Source organism: Rosa rugosa, chromosome 5 (genome assembly GCF_958449725.1).
Source record: "Rosa rugosa chromosome 5, drRosRugo1.1, whole genome shotgun sequence".
NCBI lineage: Eukaryota > Viridiplantae > Streptophyta > Magnoliopsida > Rosales > Rosaceae > Rosa > Rosa rugosa.
Window position 1 is genome coordinate 32,328,787 of NC_084824.1, and position 18,179 is coordinate 32,346,965.

The 18,179-nt window shown below is 38.4% G+C and overlaps 1 protein-coding gene across 3 annotated transcripts; it reads right to left on the reverse strand.

Annotated features, from left to right (window-relative positions):
- Positions 1 to 11,879: 11,879 nt before the first annotated feature.
- LOC133709605 (PTI1-like tyrosine-protein kinase 3) lies at positions 11,880 to 17,960 on the reverse strand. 3 transcript variants are annotated; one of them, XM_062135398.1, is made up of 9 exons: positions 17,800 to 17,957; positions 17,447 to 17,471; positions 16,494 to 16,668; positions 15,256 to 15,509; positions 15,025 to 15,151; positions 14,662 to 14,935; positions 12,669 to 12,801; positions 12,494 to 12,580; positions 11,880 to 12,369 (listed from the first exon to the last, which is right to left on the reverse strand). In XM_062135398.1, exons 3-9 carry the CDS (start codon positions 16,582 to 16,584, stop codon positions 12,250 to 12,252), a joined length of 1,086 nt encoding a protein of 361 aa, XP_061991382.1. In that variant the 5' UTR covers positions 16,585 to 16,668; positions 17,447 to 17,471; positions 17,800 to 17,957; the 3' UTR covers positions 11,880 to 12,249. The 3 variants fall into 3 exon arrangements, with proteins under 3 accessions (XP_061991382.1, XP_061991381.1, XP_061991380.1); XM_062135397.1 differs by lacking the exon at positions 17,447 to 17,471 and having other exon boundaries at positions 17,800 to 17,960; XM_062135396.1 differs by lacking the exon at positions 17,800 to 17,957 and having other exon boundaries at positions 17,447 to 17,731.
- Positions 17,961 to 18,179: the final 219 nt, after the last annotated feature.

Consider the following 18,179-nt stretch of genomic DNA (forward strand, 5'->3'; position numbering starts at 1 on the left):
GAAATTTGCAGTAGTGTAAGTGATGCTTGAATCATGCTTGCTTACTTTGCAAGATTAGCTTTTGTGGAAATTTCATGCTCTAGAAAAATAGTTTTCAAATGCTCAACTTATGTGCTGCCAAAATATCAAAATCCTATACTTCCAGAAAATTTTCTTGCAGTGCATTTCTGAGTACTTCTACGAAAACAGAGTATTCATCCCAATATCTGGCTTCTGACATTTACTATTGCTGGCCAGCTTCATGCCAGGGCCTTGAAATAATTTTCTGCTAGGATCTATTGTCTCTGTAACCGCTCTCATACTGAGTAAACTCCTGTTTTGCATCGGTTGTTTTTCTATTATTGCATTCTTATTTTGCTCATACAGTCATTGAGTTGTGTGTTTTCTATTTCAGGTGTCAAAAGTAGTTATGCTCCAAAGAAGTTAGGGAAAGAGTTCGTTACAGGAATTTTTGTTGTTAAGCTTAGTTTTTTAAGTTGTGTTCATTTGTTTGTTATTGTGGAGCTCTGATCTTGAATGCAATGTTATTAAATGAATACTATGTAAATGAACCTCCTTTTGAACATTTGAATTTGAGTTCATTGTCATTTATTTATACAGTTATCTATGGCATCAAATTTATGTTACATGGTCTGTTGGATTTTGCATTCAATCATATGTATATTTTTCTTCTTTTTTATTTATTTCCTGTTGTTGCTGCTTTCATGTGCAATTTGTTCTGATTCATTTTTTTTGCAGGTTTCACTTACTACTGCTGGAGGCCAATCTCCATGTTGGAGGTCTGTGGTTTTATTAGTCAGGTTATGTTCTTTTCCTTCTAATCTTTATTTCACAGCCATCCCTAACTTCTAACATTCAAGTTTTGATTCATTGTGATTTTGATTATAAATAGGGCATGGAAACATTCTATATCTATGCTATTAGCAAATGGATTGATTATAAAGGCAATGTGGAGCAAGTGATAGATACATCAGAAGCAATCGTGCCAGAGGAAGAAGCTATAACAGAAGTATTGGTGTCAGAAAAAACGATAGATACATTTGATGGAATCCTGGCAGAGGAAGAAGAATGAACAGAAGATATCCTGGAAGAGGTTGACAAGGTAGTGAGAGCTTTTGTGAAAAAAAAAAAATACGCCACGAAGAATCCCAAGGCAATGTGGAGCAATTGATAGATCCAGTACCAGCTGGTGAGATGCTTGAAGAAGCAAGTGTTACAAAATTTCAAGATGTGCGGAGACAATGATGAAGAGATATACATAATCAAAAAATCCAAATTTCATATGTAAAACCAGTTTAAACGAACGATAATGGCGGGCTTTCTATTCCAAGTCCCAAGTCAGACGCCTTAAAAAATGCATGGGAGATGGAGCATATTATCGTATGGTAGAGCTCTAGTGTTTTAGCATCCTTGTTTGTTTGTTTGTTCCACATCCCAGACAAATTAGGCAGAGGCGTGTTGGTTTAAGTGAAATTCCTTCCCTTCTGTACTTGGATTTGGCATCTGAGTACATTAGGATTTACTCATTCATGATTTTATCTTTCACGAAATCTTTAAAATTTATATCATTTCATTAGAGAGCGAAAATTCATTTTTGGGGTCTATCTTTCTCATCACATAAACTTGAAATTCATGATATTGCATACATCTAGCATTTTAGTGATAGTTCAAAGAATATTCCTGGTATGGTATGGATTATGGAGGTCTTCCAGTTTAGCTGCGCATTCCCATGTAATGGTGCATAAAATTAAAGCAGTTGTATGGAAAAGCAAAGTAGCAAGGGACTGTAGAGCTATCTCTTCAGATTTTAGAACCAAGATCAACTTTGGAGCGTTTGACCAGTTTTATTTTATCCAAAGACAGACCAAGTAGCTTCTTAGACCGTCTCCAATGGAGAGGTCAAAATCCACATGAAAGCCCAACAGCTATAAATGAAATATACCCTCCAACCCATGTCATTGCCACCGTGAATAACAATTTGATTTCAGAGTGTCAAATTTGACAGCCCCAAATGAAACTGTCTTTTCTTTTTTTTTATTGTTTCTCTCTCGGTCTCCCACTTTCCTCTGCGTCTCTCTCTTCTTCCTAACCAGATTCAGTGGGTCTTCGCTGAGCTGGGCATCAAACCCCGTCATCCAAGACAAGCAGTTTGAGAGTAGCAAAGGTCGGCCATTTTTCGCCGACGGCGGGGCGCCACGGAGGTTGTGTATATATGTAAAACCAAATGATGATGTATGTACAAATTAAGGTGAGGCGGGAGATCGATTTTGAGGAATAAAGAGGGAAAGAAATAGAGATACGAGTCATTGAGAGTATGTGGCCATCTGACCATCTCTGTTTGGTGGAGGTTTCATGGGATAAGCTTGTAATTATATTTTTGGCGGAATTGAGGATGTTAGAACTTTGGAAGTTATGGGAATTCATGTGTTATTGCTTCTTGAAAGAAGAGGAGAGAGAAATGGGGAGATTTAAACAGAAGGAAGAAAACTGCAGAAGGCGAAAAGGAACTGAGAAACAGAAGGAGAAGAGAGAAGAAAGAGAAAACGTTTCTCTTTGTTATAAAATATTCTGAAAAAAAATAATAAAATAACATTTAAATTAGACCTATCTACTGGAGCAGAAGTATGTCAAAATTGACGATTGCCACCTCAACCTTCAAATTCAAATTTGACATAGGCATTTTGACTCAATCATTGGAGATGCTCTTAAAGGTTTGGCTTGGTATTAGTCTAAAATCTAAATCATGAAAGCAAATGATTGATAGCACATAAACTAAAGGTAGACACTGGGAGAGGAGCTGCTGCTTCAGTATCAGTGCTCTTCTAGTTCTAGAAAATGACAGCAATGTTGGATTCTAAACAAGTCGCTTTTCAACTAATGACTGTCAATTTATCACTAACCCCAAGCCCCAAAGAATCTTAACTCAGTCAAAGCGGAAACAGATTGATATCATTGTGGGCAAAAGTCAGACAAAAACAATCATAAAAGGAACAAACTCTTATTTTCATGTAAAGCCATTACAGCTTTCAGCATCCACAGCATGCGAGGCAACAACAATTTTTTAGGAAAACCCCAAAATCATGAAAGTAGATATTGGAGTGTGAAGATAATGGGTTTAAACAGCCAGAAAGAAAAGGACAAGGCTTTCTAGTTGAGCCAAAATTTATGCAGTACTTATTCTATCACTTGGACCATGTATATTAGAATTTTCAAAAACCATAATCAACATTTGCTTATGAAGATGGAGCTTTAGTAATATAAATTGTAAAATGAATCTGATAATTAGACCTTAATCTTAGAGTGACATTAGATTTGAAAAAAAAAAAGGATTTGTATTTTGTTCTCTACCCCCTCTCATCCCAATATGATGATCATCACTCTTTATTGAAAAAGAGAGAAAAGTAGTCCTCGCTAAAAGCACAATCGTTAAAATGGTGTAAGAACCCAGTTTTGATGACAAATGCAACAATACCTGCATGAGTGCAAGACTAGCAGAGTAGCCAACCACATAAACCTAAATAAATGTAACAGAGAGTCCATTCATTACCATGGCGAGAACAAACAAACAAACAAAAAAAGAGTAATCCACACTTTGTTACACCAATCACCAAGTTCAAAAATCAATCTATTAAGCAAGAACGAGTCAACAAACCAGTAAGGAAAAAAAAATTTATTCAGCTATAAAGGCAGCTGTAACACTGTTATGGAAGTCTTCTCATGGACAGAAAAGCGCCAAAACATTAGGTGCTAAGAATTTTAGATGAGTCAATAAATACAACAGTTCACTTGCCTTAAAAAAAAAAAAAAAAAAAAAAAGTAATGTGTTGTAAGTAGATGGACTTGATTTGTGGAGTAAAAAACAAAAAACCGAACCGGAAAGATAAAGTTCCGTTTTGAACTCTTAAAATTAGAAAACCAAAACCAAAATTCAGATTATGTACAATTCTCGATTTAGGCTAGAAACCGAACTGAAAACAACCGAACCCCCCAAAGCAAGTATGCAGAAATAGAGCACTTGCACATGGTCATAAAGCAAATATTCCAGCTAAAAGAAAAACCGATATATGCTATCAATTGACTCAAACCAGCAGACTAACTGAAACTAGTGCAAAGCTTAGACGTGTTAAATGAATCACCTACTTTCATTACCTCCTCATAATAATATTATAAGAAATCGAAAAACAAGTCTGGAAATTACAGTTGCTCAGAAACTGAAGAATTTGTAAAATAACAAAGAGATAAAATTTGCTTTACAGGAAATGAAGATGGAATTCCAGCAAATCATGAAACACAAATCACCTTTCCTTTCCTGATCATCCACAACTGATACAGCATAATGGGAAACAAAAGTAGGGAAGCATGAACAGAGACCAGTTTTAACATGCATGAAGAAGAAATAGAACTGTATAAGAATGTTTTGAGGAACAGAAATAGGGCGGTATAAGAATGCTTCGAGGAACATTGGCCCGTATCCCTCTCACCAAAAATCTTAACTTGACAAGCTCAATTACGAAACTCTTATACCATTGCAATCCTACTATATATACTGACAACAAGCCAAACCACATATCATCATCATCATCATGCAAAATACATTGATTAGGGTCTAATAAAAAACAAAGACAGCACCAAAGAACATAAGGTCCAGAAATCCTCCCCGGATATTCTTGTAATATGGTTACTAACAGATTATTTGATTCAGCATTGTAATATAGGCCAAGCACTACAACAGCAACACTAAAAAAGACACTAGCAGTAGATATACTGAGCAGTAAACGAAAATTTTCAAAATTTCCAATTGAGAATGCATCAATTTCATTATATTGTTTAAGCAAAGCAGATGGATACTGAACACCAAGCCACCGCATCATATAAAACAGAAAAAAATGGAAGCACACTGCGATAATACCCAAGTATTTTAAACAGAGATGGTTTGTTATAATAGAGTAGGCATCATAAGGTTGGTTTGTGTTCAGATTTTAGTAATCCATGGATTCTGCTAATTCCATGGATTTTAGCTGACTTTCAATTGCCTCAAGCACACCACCGGCGGCGGTCTCCGACGCGACGTTTCCAGCAGCAGAAGCAGCGGCGTTCTTGTGTTTGATCTCCACCATGCGCTCGCAGACCTCTTGGATGTAGATCTTACGGACCTTCTTCCTGGCGGCTAAGAAGGCCTCTCGCTCGATGAAGGGAGCCAGGGCTTTGGCCTCGTCGGTGGAGAGGGTGCCGAAGTGCCTCCAGGGAGAGAAGGGACTGCTGAGGTTCTTGATAACAATGCCCACGAAGGGCTTGCGCATGCCAACGTCCGGCAACAACAGGGGGCCCTTTTCAGCAGCAGAAGCGCCGGTGTTCTTAGCCTTGAGGACCTCCAGCACGCGATAGCTGATCTCGTCGGAGTAGATCGCTCTGATAATCGTTCTGGAGGCGGCGAAGGCGTCTTCCTCGAAGAGGCGAGCCTCGACTTCGGCCTCGTCGGAAGTGGTGAGGAAATTGAACAGAAGGTCCACGGCGGTGTTGCGGTAGACCATGGTCGGCAAGAATAGGCTGTAGAAGGAGTCGGCGCTCGGCTTCCGATCCTGTGACTCCTGGACTTGCATGGTTGAGCTTGAATTTCAAAGAGAAAATGTTGGGAGTATTCAGATGTGAGAGAGAAATCCAGTGTGTGCTGTTGTTTCACCGTCTTTCTTCTGATTTTATCTACACCTTCAAAATTAGGGTTTTTTAATGCAATTTCAAAGCCTCCTCCTTTCTTAGAGTTTTGTTCATATGGAAGGGTTCCATTATTTCTTTTTAAGCCCGCCAGTGCTATAAGCCCAATTTTAATCAAATTTAATGATCAAATTGCCCTCGGTCGTGATCAGATCAGCACGTCTCAACTGCTCGCCGGTTCATCAAGCTCCCCCTAGGCTTTGCAAACTCCATCATGACGAACTCGCGCGGAGCTGAATTAGACCGAGTTGCTTCATGCGAATCGATCTGTTCTAGAACTATTCATCCAGTTCAGTACTCACCGGCGGAGATAGAGAGATAGGCATGCATGTTGTTGTGGAGGCGTACAGATGATATATGGGTGAGAAGAGATTGGGGGAGCTAGCTAGTGATCGTTGATCTCGTTGTCCACACTCTCATTCACATCGTCATGCTCGTCTTCTCAAAACGGTGGAGGCTGAGAATTCCAACAATGAGGGTAGTTTAGAGTGCTTAAACGGCAGACGCAAAGATTGGCCTCAATTTCATAACCGGTTTTATGATGGGATGATGAATGAAAAGTGAAAATAGAAATTAGGTTTTCATCCCTTAAACCCTAAACTAACTAAAAGTCATAGCATAGAAATACAATCACGATTGAGGCTTCAAACAGCTCCCAACTACTAAGAAATTAGTTACTCATTGTTTGAATGAAAGCACAAAGAGTTTCATAGAAGAAAAAGAAATCCTAAAATCAAGTTTGGGATTCATCGAAATCAATTGCTTCTCCACGTAACTTGTCCAATGAAAACACGTCACGTCATCATCAATATCTATGAGAATATCTTTTTTTGTGTAATCTCCATGAATTGGGCTCCTCGATCCATCAAGGTCTCTTTCTCGGGCCATGATTACTAGCTTTACCTTATTTACGCCTCTTTTTCCCTTTATTATCTTCTTTTCATATATTTACTCCAAAATACCTAATAAACACAAAAGTAAACAAATAAAGAGAAAATAGAGAAAATTAACAAAGATTAATATAGGGACTAACAACATAAATGTCGCATAAAATGCTCATATCAAGGACTTGGTGTACTTGTTCATACTATTTCTGGTGACTTCCCCGAATTGTCAGATAGAATGATATACCTACTAGCGGGTACCAAGATAACTATGTGACCCTGTCAAGGAGAACACACAACGTCAGAGGTATCAACCATACCGGATGGTTTATGCCTCTCCGATGCTGAAGTCAGATCCTATGAGTAATTTGACAGAGTAACAGTAATGAAGAAGAAGTTATTACCCTTTTGAAGGTGGTTGAGTTTGACTTATATACTTGAGCATGGGAAATGTGTTTAATTCCCATTTCTTCGATGTGGGATGCAACCCATTCTTTTGTAGTTATAGCAGGGTCTGGTGTGTACTTCGAAGAGTTCTACCTGGCATGCCTGAGGACTTCGTCACCTAAAGTGTTGCCTATTACTAGCACCATCATGGTGGGTACTGGACCTGGCCCATTATGTAGCACTCCTGATGATGGTATGAAATCTTGTGGCAGTATGTACTAATATGTACAAGTCCCCCAAGTTCCCGTTCAAGATGTTTCTTGGGTGGGGACTTGAATAAGATCTGGCACAAGGTTTCAGGGTTCACCGTGCCCTTATGGAGTTCCCCAAGTTCTCGAAGAAGGAATATATTGGTCGGGTAGTTTTGAATTAGGTCACTGTAGGTAGCTAAGCTACAGTGGTATGAGGGCTTGAGCCTCTTGTACCCGATGGGGTAAAATAAGGGAGGGCTTGAGCCTCTTGTACCCGATTAGGTAAAATAAGGGAGGGCTTGAGCCTCTTGTACCCGATGGGGTAGAGTGAAGTCTTAGGAAAAGGAGAAGGTCATTGCAGCCGTCGAAAGAGGTAGCAGCAGAAACAGCTGCGGTGGCATGAAACGAGGTTGACGAGGAAGATCAAGAATTGCGAGCTCCTCGTTTAAGGAAGAAGAGGATATCCTTCTACTGGTTAGAAAGTTTCTCCTTTGCCAGCTAATAGGAGGAATCGAAATTTCTCAAAGATATTTGGGTTTGAGCTGTGTATCTGACTGCTATAGGAAAAGAAAATGAAGCTAGAAGAAAGATAAGGGAGGCCTAGGCTGTCTATTTTCTTTGGGTTTTGAGTCTTCTTTGGGCTTTGAGTTTTTAAGGAAAAAAAAGGTTGGCCCAAATCTCATATATATTCACCAATTCGCTATTGATTCAAGTTATTGGGCTTGGATCTCGGGCCCAAGACTGAGACCACCAACGACTCTAAATCAATAGACAAGCGTTATGTGTTTCCATTAACCTTGCACACCATACCCACTTCTGCAAGCCCCAAAAAATGCGTGGATGTGGCTTGGGTCCACATGTAGGGTGCGTTTGCTTGGCGGGTTAAAGTTGAGAGATGAATATAAAATTCTATAAAATAATAGAATTTTATCCAAATTGCGTGTTTATGCTAGTTTATGTTGTGACGACATATTAATTTGAGTTTTTGTCCATTTACTCCATTTCTAGAGATTTTTTTCCCACTTACCCCATTAAGTTTTTTTAATTCTCTCTTACCCAAAACACTCTAAGGAGGTCCTCCCTAATACCTCATTAAGATTTTTTTTTTTTTTTTAAATTTTTTTTAGGATTAAATTCAGTTTACCCCTCTGAGGTTTGGGAGTAATTTCATGTTAGTCCCTGTCCTCTCAATTTAATCAGTTTACCCCCTGAGTTTTTCAATTTTCTTCAACCGTGTCCAATCCGTCCAATGTGGACGTTAACTGCTGATGTGGACCCAAATTTGTGGGTTAAATTACCTATGTATCCCCAGGCTTAGAAATCGACCCAATCTTCTTCTTCTTCGATCTCCGGCTACCAAAATCACCGCCTCCCTCAAATCCACTTTTCCTCCTACCCTCCACAAACCCATACCTGCCCACCATCTTTTCTCCACTCTCTGAGCTCCCACAAACCCAAATGCTTGGCTCCGGAATTCCATCACAACACAATCACTCAAAATTGATTCCCTCTCTCTCTCATCTTCTCAAAACCAAACAGAGGATCAATAACAAGAACCGAAATCGAGCGAGAGGACCGAGAAACGAGGTGAGGCCGAGAAATGAGGTGAGGCCGAGAGCCGAGATGGCTATCATCCCTGACTCTAAAGCAACCGAAGAAGCATCCCATAGCTCCGGTGACCGATCTGTCAAGAAACCTCAACACCGATCTGCACAAGAAACGTCAACACCGATCTGCACGATTGAAGCATAACATCGATCTCTAAGAACTGAAGAGGCTAGAGGGAATTGAAACCCTATCTTCTTGATTTTTTTCTCTTTTTTTGGTGATAAGGGAAGAAAGAGAGAGAGAGTTAGAGAGAGAAAGAGAGAGAGAGTGAAGAGGTGCGGCCATGGCAGAACAATGGGTGCCCAGAGTATTTGTCGCATGATGTCGTGGCGCGTGAGCTGGTTTCCGACGTCACCTGACGACGCGGAGGCCAGACATGATTTGTTGGAGACTGGCGAGCAGGGTGGTGGTGGAGGTGAGTTGCGATGTGTAGCTAGGGACCAGTTGGTAGAGGAGAGGGAAACTCAGATCTACTCTCTCTCCTCTAAAGTCTCTGTAAACTGAAACCCAGGAGTTGAATGGCTTGATTTTAGGGAGCGACGATAGTGAATAGAGAGAGACCAAAGGAGGGAGATGAAGAGTGGTTTGGTTTTGGGGAGGAGGATCAGAGGAGGAGGAGGAAGAAGAAGAAGACGACGAATTTTTTTCTTTTTGTCGTGGAGTTTTTTTTTTCCTCTTGAAATGACAATTTTAGCCCCTAAAGTGGGGTCTTTTGTCAAACTTAACGTCCACATTAGACGGATTGGACACGGTTGAGGAAAATTGAAAAACTCAGGGGGTAAACTGATTAAATTGAGAGGACAGGGACTAACATGAAATTACCCCCAAACCTCAGGGGGGTAAACTGAATTTAATCCTTTTTTTAATACCATTTTACCCTCACCCTTTTGTTACATAGAGAGAGAGAGAGAAAAAAAAAATGGAAGAGAGAGAAACCATAGGAGACTTCGCCAGAGCCCGGTCACCGGCCGCCGGAATCTGATCACCAGTTGTCTAATTCCGGCCAACTTTCACCGGATTCAAGTCACCGACCGCCGCCCACCAGACTTTTCTAAAAACCTCACCGTAAAGGTTTAATATTGCCCCCCAATAGAAGGGCAATAGACGTCTATTGCCTCCCAATATACGTCTATTGCCCCCTAATAGACGTCTATTGTCCCCCAATAGACGTCTATCAGCCATGTATTGCCCCCCAGTAGACGTCTATTGCCCCCCAATAGAACTTTCGGTAGCCGGAATGGAAACTAATTTCCATAAAATTAGACGAATAAAACTTTGATTAAGGAAAAAAATGAGGAGATTACATCAATTCAAAACATCTATTGCCCCCCAATAGACCTTTAACATACCTCTATTTCCCTCCAATAGACTTTTATTGGCCTCTAATAGAATTTTTTTTTTCTTTTTTCTACCCCCATTTTATCCAAAAAAAAAAAAGGGCCAGAAGACCCTACCAGAAACATGAACTGTGATTTTGCAGTCCAAATTTTTTTGAGAGTTTGAATCATAATTAGGGCTACGAATTTAGGGTTTCAGGGTTAGGGCTTCGTGCTGATAACGTGTTTTAGAGAAACTGAAATTGAGAGGAAATCGCTGTGTATTCTCATTGATAATAGGGGCCTCTTTATATAGAGGATTACAATGCATAGAGTCTGAATCATACAAGGAAAGATAATCTCTAGATTCTTCTAATTAAACCCTATTACCACTAGGTCAAGTAACCTAGAGTTTGGGCCAAACACAAATTAGGGTTTTACTTTAACAGGTATTTCGTTTTTTTTTAATTTGTAATTGAAAGTTGATTTTGTTTAACTACTTAGAAAAATAAAATAAATAAAACTCGAAATCACTTTTCCTAATCTTAGTTTACTCAAAATAGTTTCCTAATGTTTAAGAAAGAAAGAAAAAAACTCAAAAGTGTATTGTTTTTTATTTTTCTAAAGTGAAGATTTAGTATCATAATTTTTCTCTCAATTGAATCAATTCTATAGTTGCATTATTGTGAGATTAATCTTCTTATTTCTTTTGAATAAGGGGTTTGGAACCCAATTAACCTATGAGGTTCATCGCCACGCCCATGTTATTATTTATTGAAATTTATCACATCGAGGGGGACGTAATACCTGTACCTCAAGCTCTCATAGAAGTTCATGTGATACAATCTATCTAACACCAACTAAGGCAGTACTTCAAATTTCTATTAAAATTAAAGTTTTTGCCATCTATTTTTGTAATAAGATGGGGTATTTTAGTAATCGAACGAGTTTTAATTCTGATTCATGAACATTAGTAAATAGCATCAATTGTAATAAGTTGCATTCCTATTTTGATTCCATATGGTGAGTAAACAACTTAATGAAAATGAAATATTCTCATACCGGTTCCTTGTCCCATTTCAGTTGTCTTCGATTCATGGTTTTTTCCATTTCAGGTAAGTAAACGTGTCATATCCATAAAACATATGGAACTGGCACTTTCTTCTCTTTCAAGAGCTTTTTTCTATTTCAAAAATGTACTATATAGAGGCAGATTTGGAACCATAGATTACTTATTACGTGTATCACAAATGATCTTGCATTTTAGATCTTATTAAATCCTCCTCCTTTATTCTACAGATGAACTAGCGCAAGGAATGAAGCAGAGCGACCCTTGTTTTATCTGGCATTCACTTGGAACCATGTGCATCGAAAGGACACTGGAAAGTTTCCAAGAAACTGCTCAAGGCTACAATTACTTGTTCTACACTATATCCTGACCAAATGGATCTTTGATAAGATCATATATATAACTGAAAATCTATTTTAAAGTTGGTAAAACTAAAAATCCAAAATTAATATTACCTATAACCGAACTGAGCCGACTGAGTGATAACCCTAGTTAAATTTCATCGGAAGCAATTAGAACTTTATCACCTAGCATCCGGTTATTTTTCAATTAATTTAGAAAATAAAGTTGCCAGTTTAACTCGATCACCAAAACCAAAACTTCGTAAGCTTTATGTGGCAGTGATTAACAGAAAACGGAGCAACAATCCAGCTGGGTAAAGACATACACAATCTTACTCGCCCTATTTCGGGGCTTTATATTTCGGTATCTTACATTACAGAACGTACGTGATAACCTCATTTTGAAACACAAAAGTCAAAGCAAGCACACTACATCCAGTAACAAATGTATCCACCTCACAACCCAACCCCCAAATCAATTTATGACTGAAAAAATTGTTACCAATATTCAGCTCCAGCAGCAAAGAACTTAGCAATGACAATAAACCAACCCTACATATCATATCCGATCTCATATACGAAAAATAAAAAAATATATATATTGAAAGCTTATGATGATATCTGCAGGCAATTGAAACCAGATGTATTAAGGATGCAGAAAGTCCAAAGGAAGCACTTGATTCACGACTCTGGAGCTGGTGCAGGTGGCTTTAGAAGCGGTTGTAGCGCCTTAACAACAATGCTCATATTTGGCCGGAACTCAGCTTCATATTGTACACACAAAGCTGCCACAGCTGCTAGCTGCATCACCAACAAAATGAAAACTCATTGTCAGCTGCTAATGTTAACTCAAAACCAATGCTCATGGCACGTATTAAATACGACAAGTATGTGCGACTGTCTGTCATTAGGCAAGAGAAAGAACCTTTGCAACTCCTTTCGGAGGATATTCTCCCTTCAGCTTAGGATCTACACATTGTTTAACCTTATCTTCACTCAATCTTGGAGTAGCCTTTACAAATAGAGGGGGTATGTCAGGTCAAACGAAATACAGAACAGAAAGGAACCTGATATTTTTCTAAGCAAGCAGATAGACTCACCCAAGTCACAAGACTCTGCTGTCCACGGGGCATTGTATGATCGACAGGTTTCCTCCCAGTCAGAAGCTCTAGAAGAACTACTCCAAAGCTGTAGACATCACTCTTCTGTGTCAATTGACCAGTCATTGCATACCTGCAAAACAATGTTAAACATCCCAAATTAGCTATGATGCATACCTATCTACACTCCTCGATGACAAAAGAAACGAATTTAATGACATGGGAAGTGGTCCTGAAGTACATTTACAAATAGAGGTGCTTCTACAATAATCAAAATGCTACAAAACAGTTGCTCACGGTGCATAGTGATCAAAGTAGTTGACAGAACAGTGTGCTACACATAATTAATATAGTTTGTCTTTGATTACATCCACAATCAATAAAATGTAACAAAACTGTATACCAACACAAGTCACTGAGAACAACTTGTCATCAGACTTAAAACTCAAATACTTCATTTGGTCTACGTAATGACCGTTTGTAAGTAGTGGTTTCATGTTTTTGTTGGGACGAGGGTAGACAATTTTAAGGACTGCTAGTCCACTAAAGTTTCTACTCTTTCCCTTTTTCTTAGTAGAAGTATCCCGTTTCCTATAAAAATATATTTAAAAAACACACTGATACTGGAAAGAATTGCAACAGGTTTTCATGATTCCTTCCCAAATTAGCTAGATGCATTTTCCCATAAATTCTATGACCAAAAAAGCATCAATGTCATTGGTCAGCAAATAATAAAACCCTGTAGTTCTGCACCCATATGTAAAGATTCTTAAAGCCAAATGCATTTTACCACCAAATCGCCTATTAGAGCCACAGTAGCTCACTGTTTGAACTCATTAAATCTAGCTCTGAACTTTTCTTAGGTATGACAACTCAGCCAAATGAGCCATAGGAATTTTCAATAAGAAAAACTCTGTACATAACTTCTACCAAAGTTTTTTTTTTTTCCCCAATGACTAGTTTCAATCTTTCAAAATGGATAATGGTAGATCTCCATGAATGCCATAGAGTACAAGGAAAAGTAGGATCTATAAGCTTCATTAAAAGAAATCCTTCTTCTTCATTTGGTTCAAGGTCTATTCTAGACAGCATTTGTCACAGTAATCTGATTGTTTCTCAAAAAGAGGGGAGAAGTATGAATCAAAAGGAAAGTACAAAAGGATTCTAGTCACAACCCACAACCAAAGACTGCAGCCACCAACCAACACCCATTTTTCCGGTGCTGGCCAACCAACTATAAAAATATCTGACGCAGCGACCTTGGGATAGCACCCCGACACCGATCTGGGAAGGCCACTATCCAATGACATCCTACAAAATGTTGCACAATTATTGGTAGACTGCCACTGAATAGCAATAATTGTTTTAGGGGCATCCCACCATCTTGTTTTGAAAGATGACAATGGCTATTTACCGACTCTCCAACAATTTGGGTGGCAACCTTCTAAAATTTCCTAAAATATTTGGGACTATTTTGCCAAACAATTCAAATAGCAAAACCCAGATTTCTATGTGGATCTGGGCAACTGATTTTAACATCGTGAATGTGCGGCAGTGCAGCTGGGCAGAGAGGTTGCTGACCTCCGATCTGGTAGGTCCGCGAGATTTTCGGCAATCTGGACCCTAGGAGTGAGGAAGAGAAAGAGAGAAAGAGAAAGAGGTGGAGGTTCCTAATAAATTCAGGTAGCTGCTGGGTTGAGAAGATGTAGGAGCCAAATGATAAAATTGGAAATTGTACAAAAGAAGGAAGATCCGAGGCGTGCGACTGGTATAAGGTAATCTAGACGCATGTTAATAAAAGTAGAACATACTACCTAACACTTATTACAATGTAATCTATGAAGTATATTTGAAACTAAAAATATCCTGTCAGAAGCTAGCAGTCTAAACTAAATGAACCAGCAGATGCAGATGCAGATGCAGCTCAAACCATACCACCATAAACTATATGTTAAAACCACACAAATATAGAAAGCAAGTTTCAGAACGTTACTCTGGAGCATGATAACCAAAAGTTCCCAAAACTCGAGTGGAATGAAGACGAGCAGCCATATCAGGAGCCTGATTTGAAAGATTAAAATCTGCTATCTTGGCTTTGAAATCTTCAAAGAGAAGCACGTTACTAGATCTGATATCTCTATGTATAATAGGAGGTTGAACCTTCTCATGCAAGTATTCCAACCCCCTGGCTGCATCAACTGCAATTCTCACACGCTGCATCCAGTCAAGTGTTGGACCAGGTTGCGCCCCTTGAACGCCCTTTCTACCTATAATTCCATTCACATTCAAATCAATGAACACAATTTTCAAATCAAGTGAACCTGGATGTAAAATTTAAAAAGAAAAGATTGCAAACCATGCAATATGTCATGCAGAGATCCCATGGTGGCAAACTCATACGCAAGCACTCGCAGACTTCCTTCAACACAGTAACCAAGCAGCTCAACAAGATTGTCGTGCTTCAGTCTAGAAACCATGGAAACCTTGAAAAAATATGTCATGATTGAGTCAGATAAACTAATAAATCACAAACCAATAACCAATTGTGCTCCAAATATATTTCAAGTAAAAAGACTTGCAAGCAGACCTGGGTCAGAAACTCAACATTTGACTCGGGCTCAGATGCAACGTCAAGCTTCTTGACAGCAACAGCTTTACCATCATCCATGCTTGCATAGTATACTCTCCCATATGATCCTTCGCCGATCAGTGACTTAGATCCAAAATTGTCAGTCTTCTCTTTCAGCTCCTCCAGAGACAATGGAGGAACTTCAATAGGTGGTGCTGCCTTTTGTACATCAGACTTCAAAGGAGTGGACACCTTAGTGCCCTTATTGTTCCCTAAAAAGGAAAAGGTGAACAAAAACCTAAGTACAACTTGAAGAGGAAAAGAAAAGCAAAAATAAATAAGTACTGAATAAACTAATATTGCCCAAATTCTGAAAAAAGAGGTATTGGTTAGCTATTGTCCTCTAAAGATAAAGGACAATACTACTATGTTTTTCCTACTTTGTTGTGAATTCAAATGATCATAGAAGATAACAGAAAACAAGTTAAAAAATAATTGACAGAAAGAGAATTATATTTATAAAAGGCACTCGCCCACAACAGAAAAGCTACTACATCAGTAGCTTCAAAAATTAATTGAGTAACAACTGGACTAAACCATTCAACAACTCATATCAAGAGATCAAATCTCAGAAGGGAAACAAAAACTGCTGCCCAAACAATGATAGCAGATAACAGAAACATGCTTTGAAATAGAAATGTAGAAGAGTCCTATGAACCTAACTTGTGTATTGAATTGTCATACTTCAATAGCAGGTTTTAAGATAATTTAAAAGATTTTCAAATTTGAGATGACACTAGATGATCTTAAACATCATTAATCTTCACAGGCTTCAGTTAATTCACAGATTCGCTTCTGCCTACTCATGATCAAAACTTAAAAGCCACATATCCGTTACACAGTTTGTCATTTGGAGTAAAAATTTAACCCGTATGCATAGTATCAAGTGACAGGTATTAAGCTAGCCTGATGTAGCCAGGGTAAAACCATTATACTGGAATGTGAACCCACTTTCATGATATGTTGGTTGTCATTATGGAAGCAGTGATAATTTAAACAATAACTACAGTAAACTTAATTAATGATCGCTCAAAGAAGACATATTATAAATTTAGCACTATAACCATGATTTTAAAATAACTAAAAACATTAGGAACTCTTATCACAGCTTCTTATGATTTTGCTTTTCTTTTTTTTTTTGTAATTAGAGGCCAGATTTCAAAAAAAAAAAAAAAAAAAAGGTAAGAAAAGATTACCATCATAACTCCTTGGGCTCTTCAGGTGTTCATTTTCATGTGCTGAATAAGACTCCTCCACGTGACAAGAACAACAAAGCCACCTGCGCATCCTGACTTTCTTCCTCAAATAAAAATCGTCGTCAGCGCTTGTATTCTCAAGTCTCACAAAGTAACCAGGGGGAGGGGCATGTGCCTGCATTGTGCCACAGATTTAACATCATAAAAGAACTAAAGATAAAAGTGAGCAAACCAATAATTGCAACATTTGTTTGGAGATGGTATCGTAGCAAAGTGGTCAAGTAGAGATAAACGAAAACTAGAATGAAATTCTAATACTCCTCATTTTTTTTTTTTTTCAGATGGATTCCAGTATGGCTCTAGAGATTACGACTTCATGGAACCACCAAAGTGGGAGAAAGCTCTGTATACGCTCAGTATCATTTAGTAATTGGAAAGTTTACTAGAACTGCCAGGTACAGTTTGTCAGACAGTGGATTTCTCTCTTCATGCTTCGACTCTAAATATGCAGCAATTATATAGTCTACAAAAAAAGACACTTTTTCCAAAACATCTAAAAAATGCAGTTGAGAATGCTATCACAACATGACACATCTGCGGCCCCAGCATTCACTGTCAGAGGGTAATTTTAAACAATCTAGTAGACACACGAATGTGGATATTGCTAATCAACGACATAACAGAACAAAGCAGTGGAGCTGCAATAGAATCTGAACTGAAACCACAATGTCTCTTTCATTGGGTGCAAACTTAGCAATTATTAGTGTAATCTCAGCTTCATAATGGAATTCACAATGTATCATCAAACAATACATAGGCATTTCGAGATAGCAAACGATCAAGAGAAAGCAATCGGTTTTGCACAGAAATAAAAAAAAATTACAATCGTGACCTCTCATGTAGATCATACATTTCAAAAAAAAAAAAAAAAAAAAGAGACCCATGATTCTTACCACTAAACCACGGCTACGACAGTCTCTGCCCTCCATAAACACGAATTTACCAAAACCAATCAATTAGGTCAAGAAAAGCAAAAACCCAGAAACGAAATTATCCGGATTCTCCAAATTAACAAAAGAAGAAAGCAAACCCCAAAATTAAGTTTAGATAAAAAGGAAGAATCTTTGCAGAGAGAGAAGATTGAATTGAGGTGTGGGGGATTATGAAAACGAAGAAGAAAAAGCGAATAGGGGGGATGAAATTCAGCCCCAGATCCCAAACCGAATTTGCAGGCAATACAACAACGCAATGCAACAGAAAAAAATAAAATAGAGAAAGGAAATATAAGAGGGGATGAAAATGATACCTGTAAATGTGTCTCTATTTGGTTCTCTCTCTCTCTCTCTCTTTAGGGTTTGTGAGGTTGGTTAAGGAGGAGGGAGGGACAGGTAGGATTTGGGAGGGGCTTTGGCTTTGGCTGTTGCTTTAGTTGGTTTTTGGGGTGTGGTGGTTTTTTCAGAGAGAGAGAGAGAGAGAGAGAGAGAGAAAAAAAAGAGAAAAGAAAAAAACAAAAAGGAAAAAGAAAAAGAAAGACAGAGAGGCAACGCGGACTGTGGCGTTTGGCACAACAAAGCTTTAGGATGGACAGATAGATGTATACTTGTTTTCAACTATATTATTTCTAATTTATTTTTTTTTTTTTTTTGACTTTTATGAGGGATTAATTTGTTTCAAAAATGCAACAAC

Coding starts and splice junctions, on each gene's coding strand:
- LOC133709605 (XM_062135396.1), bottom strand. CDS start 17,482: ATGGAGGGCAGAGACTGTCGTAGCCGTGGTTTAGTG. Junction 16,669..17,446: donor GTCGTAGCCGTGGTTTAGTG/GTAAGAATCATG, acceptor GGCACAATGCAG/GCACATGCCCCTCCCCCTGG. Junction 12,581..12,668: donor AGCAGAGTCTTGTGACTTGG/GTGAGTCTATCT, acceptor CTATTTGTAAAG/GCTACTCCAAGATTGAGTGA.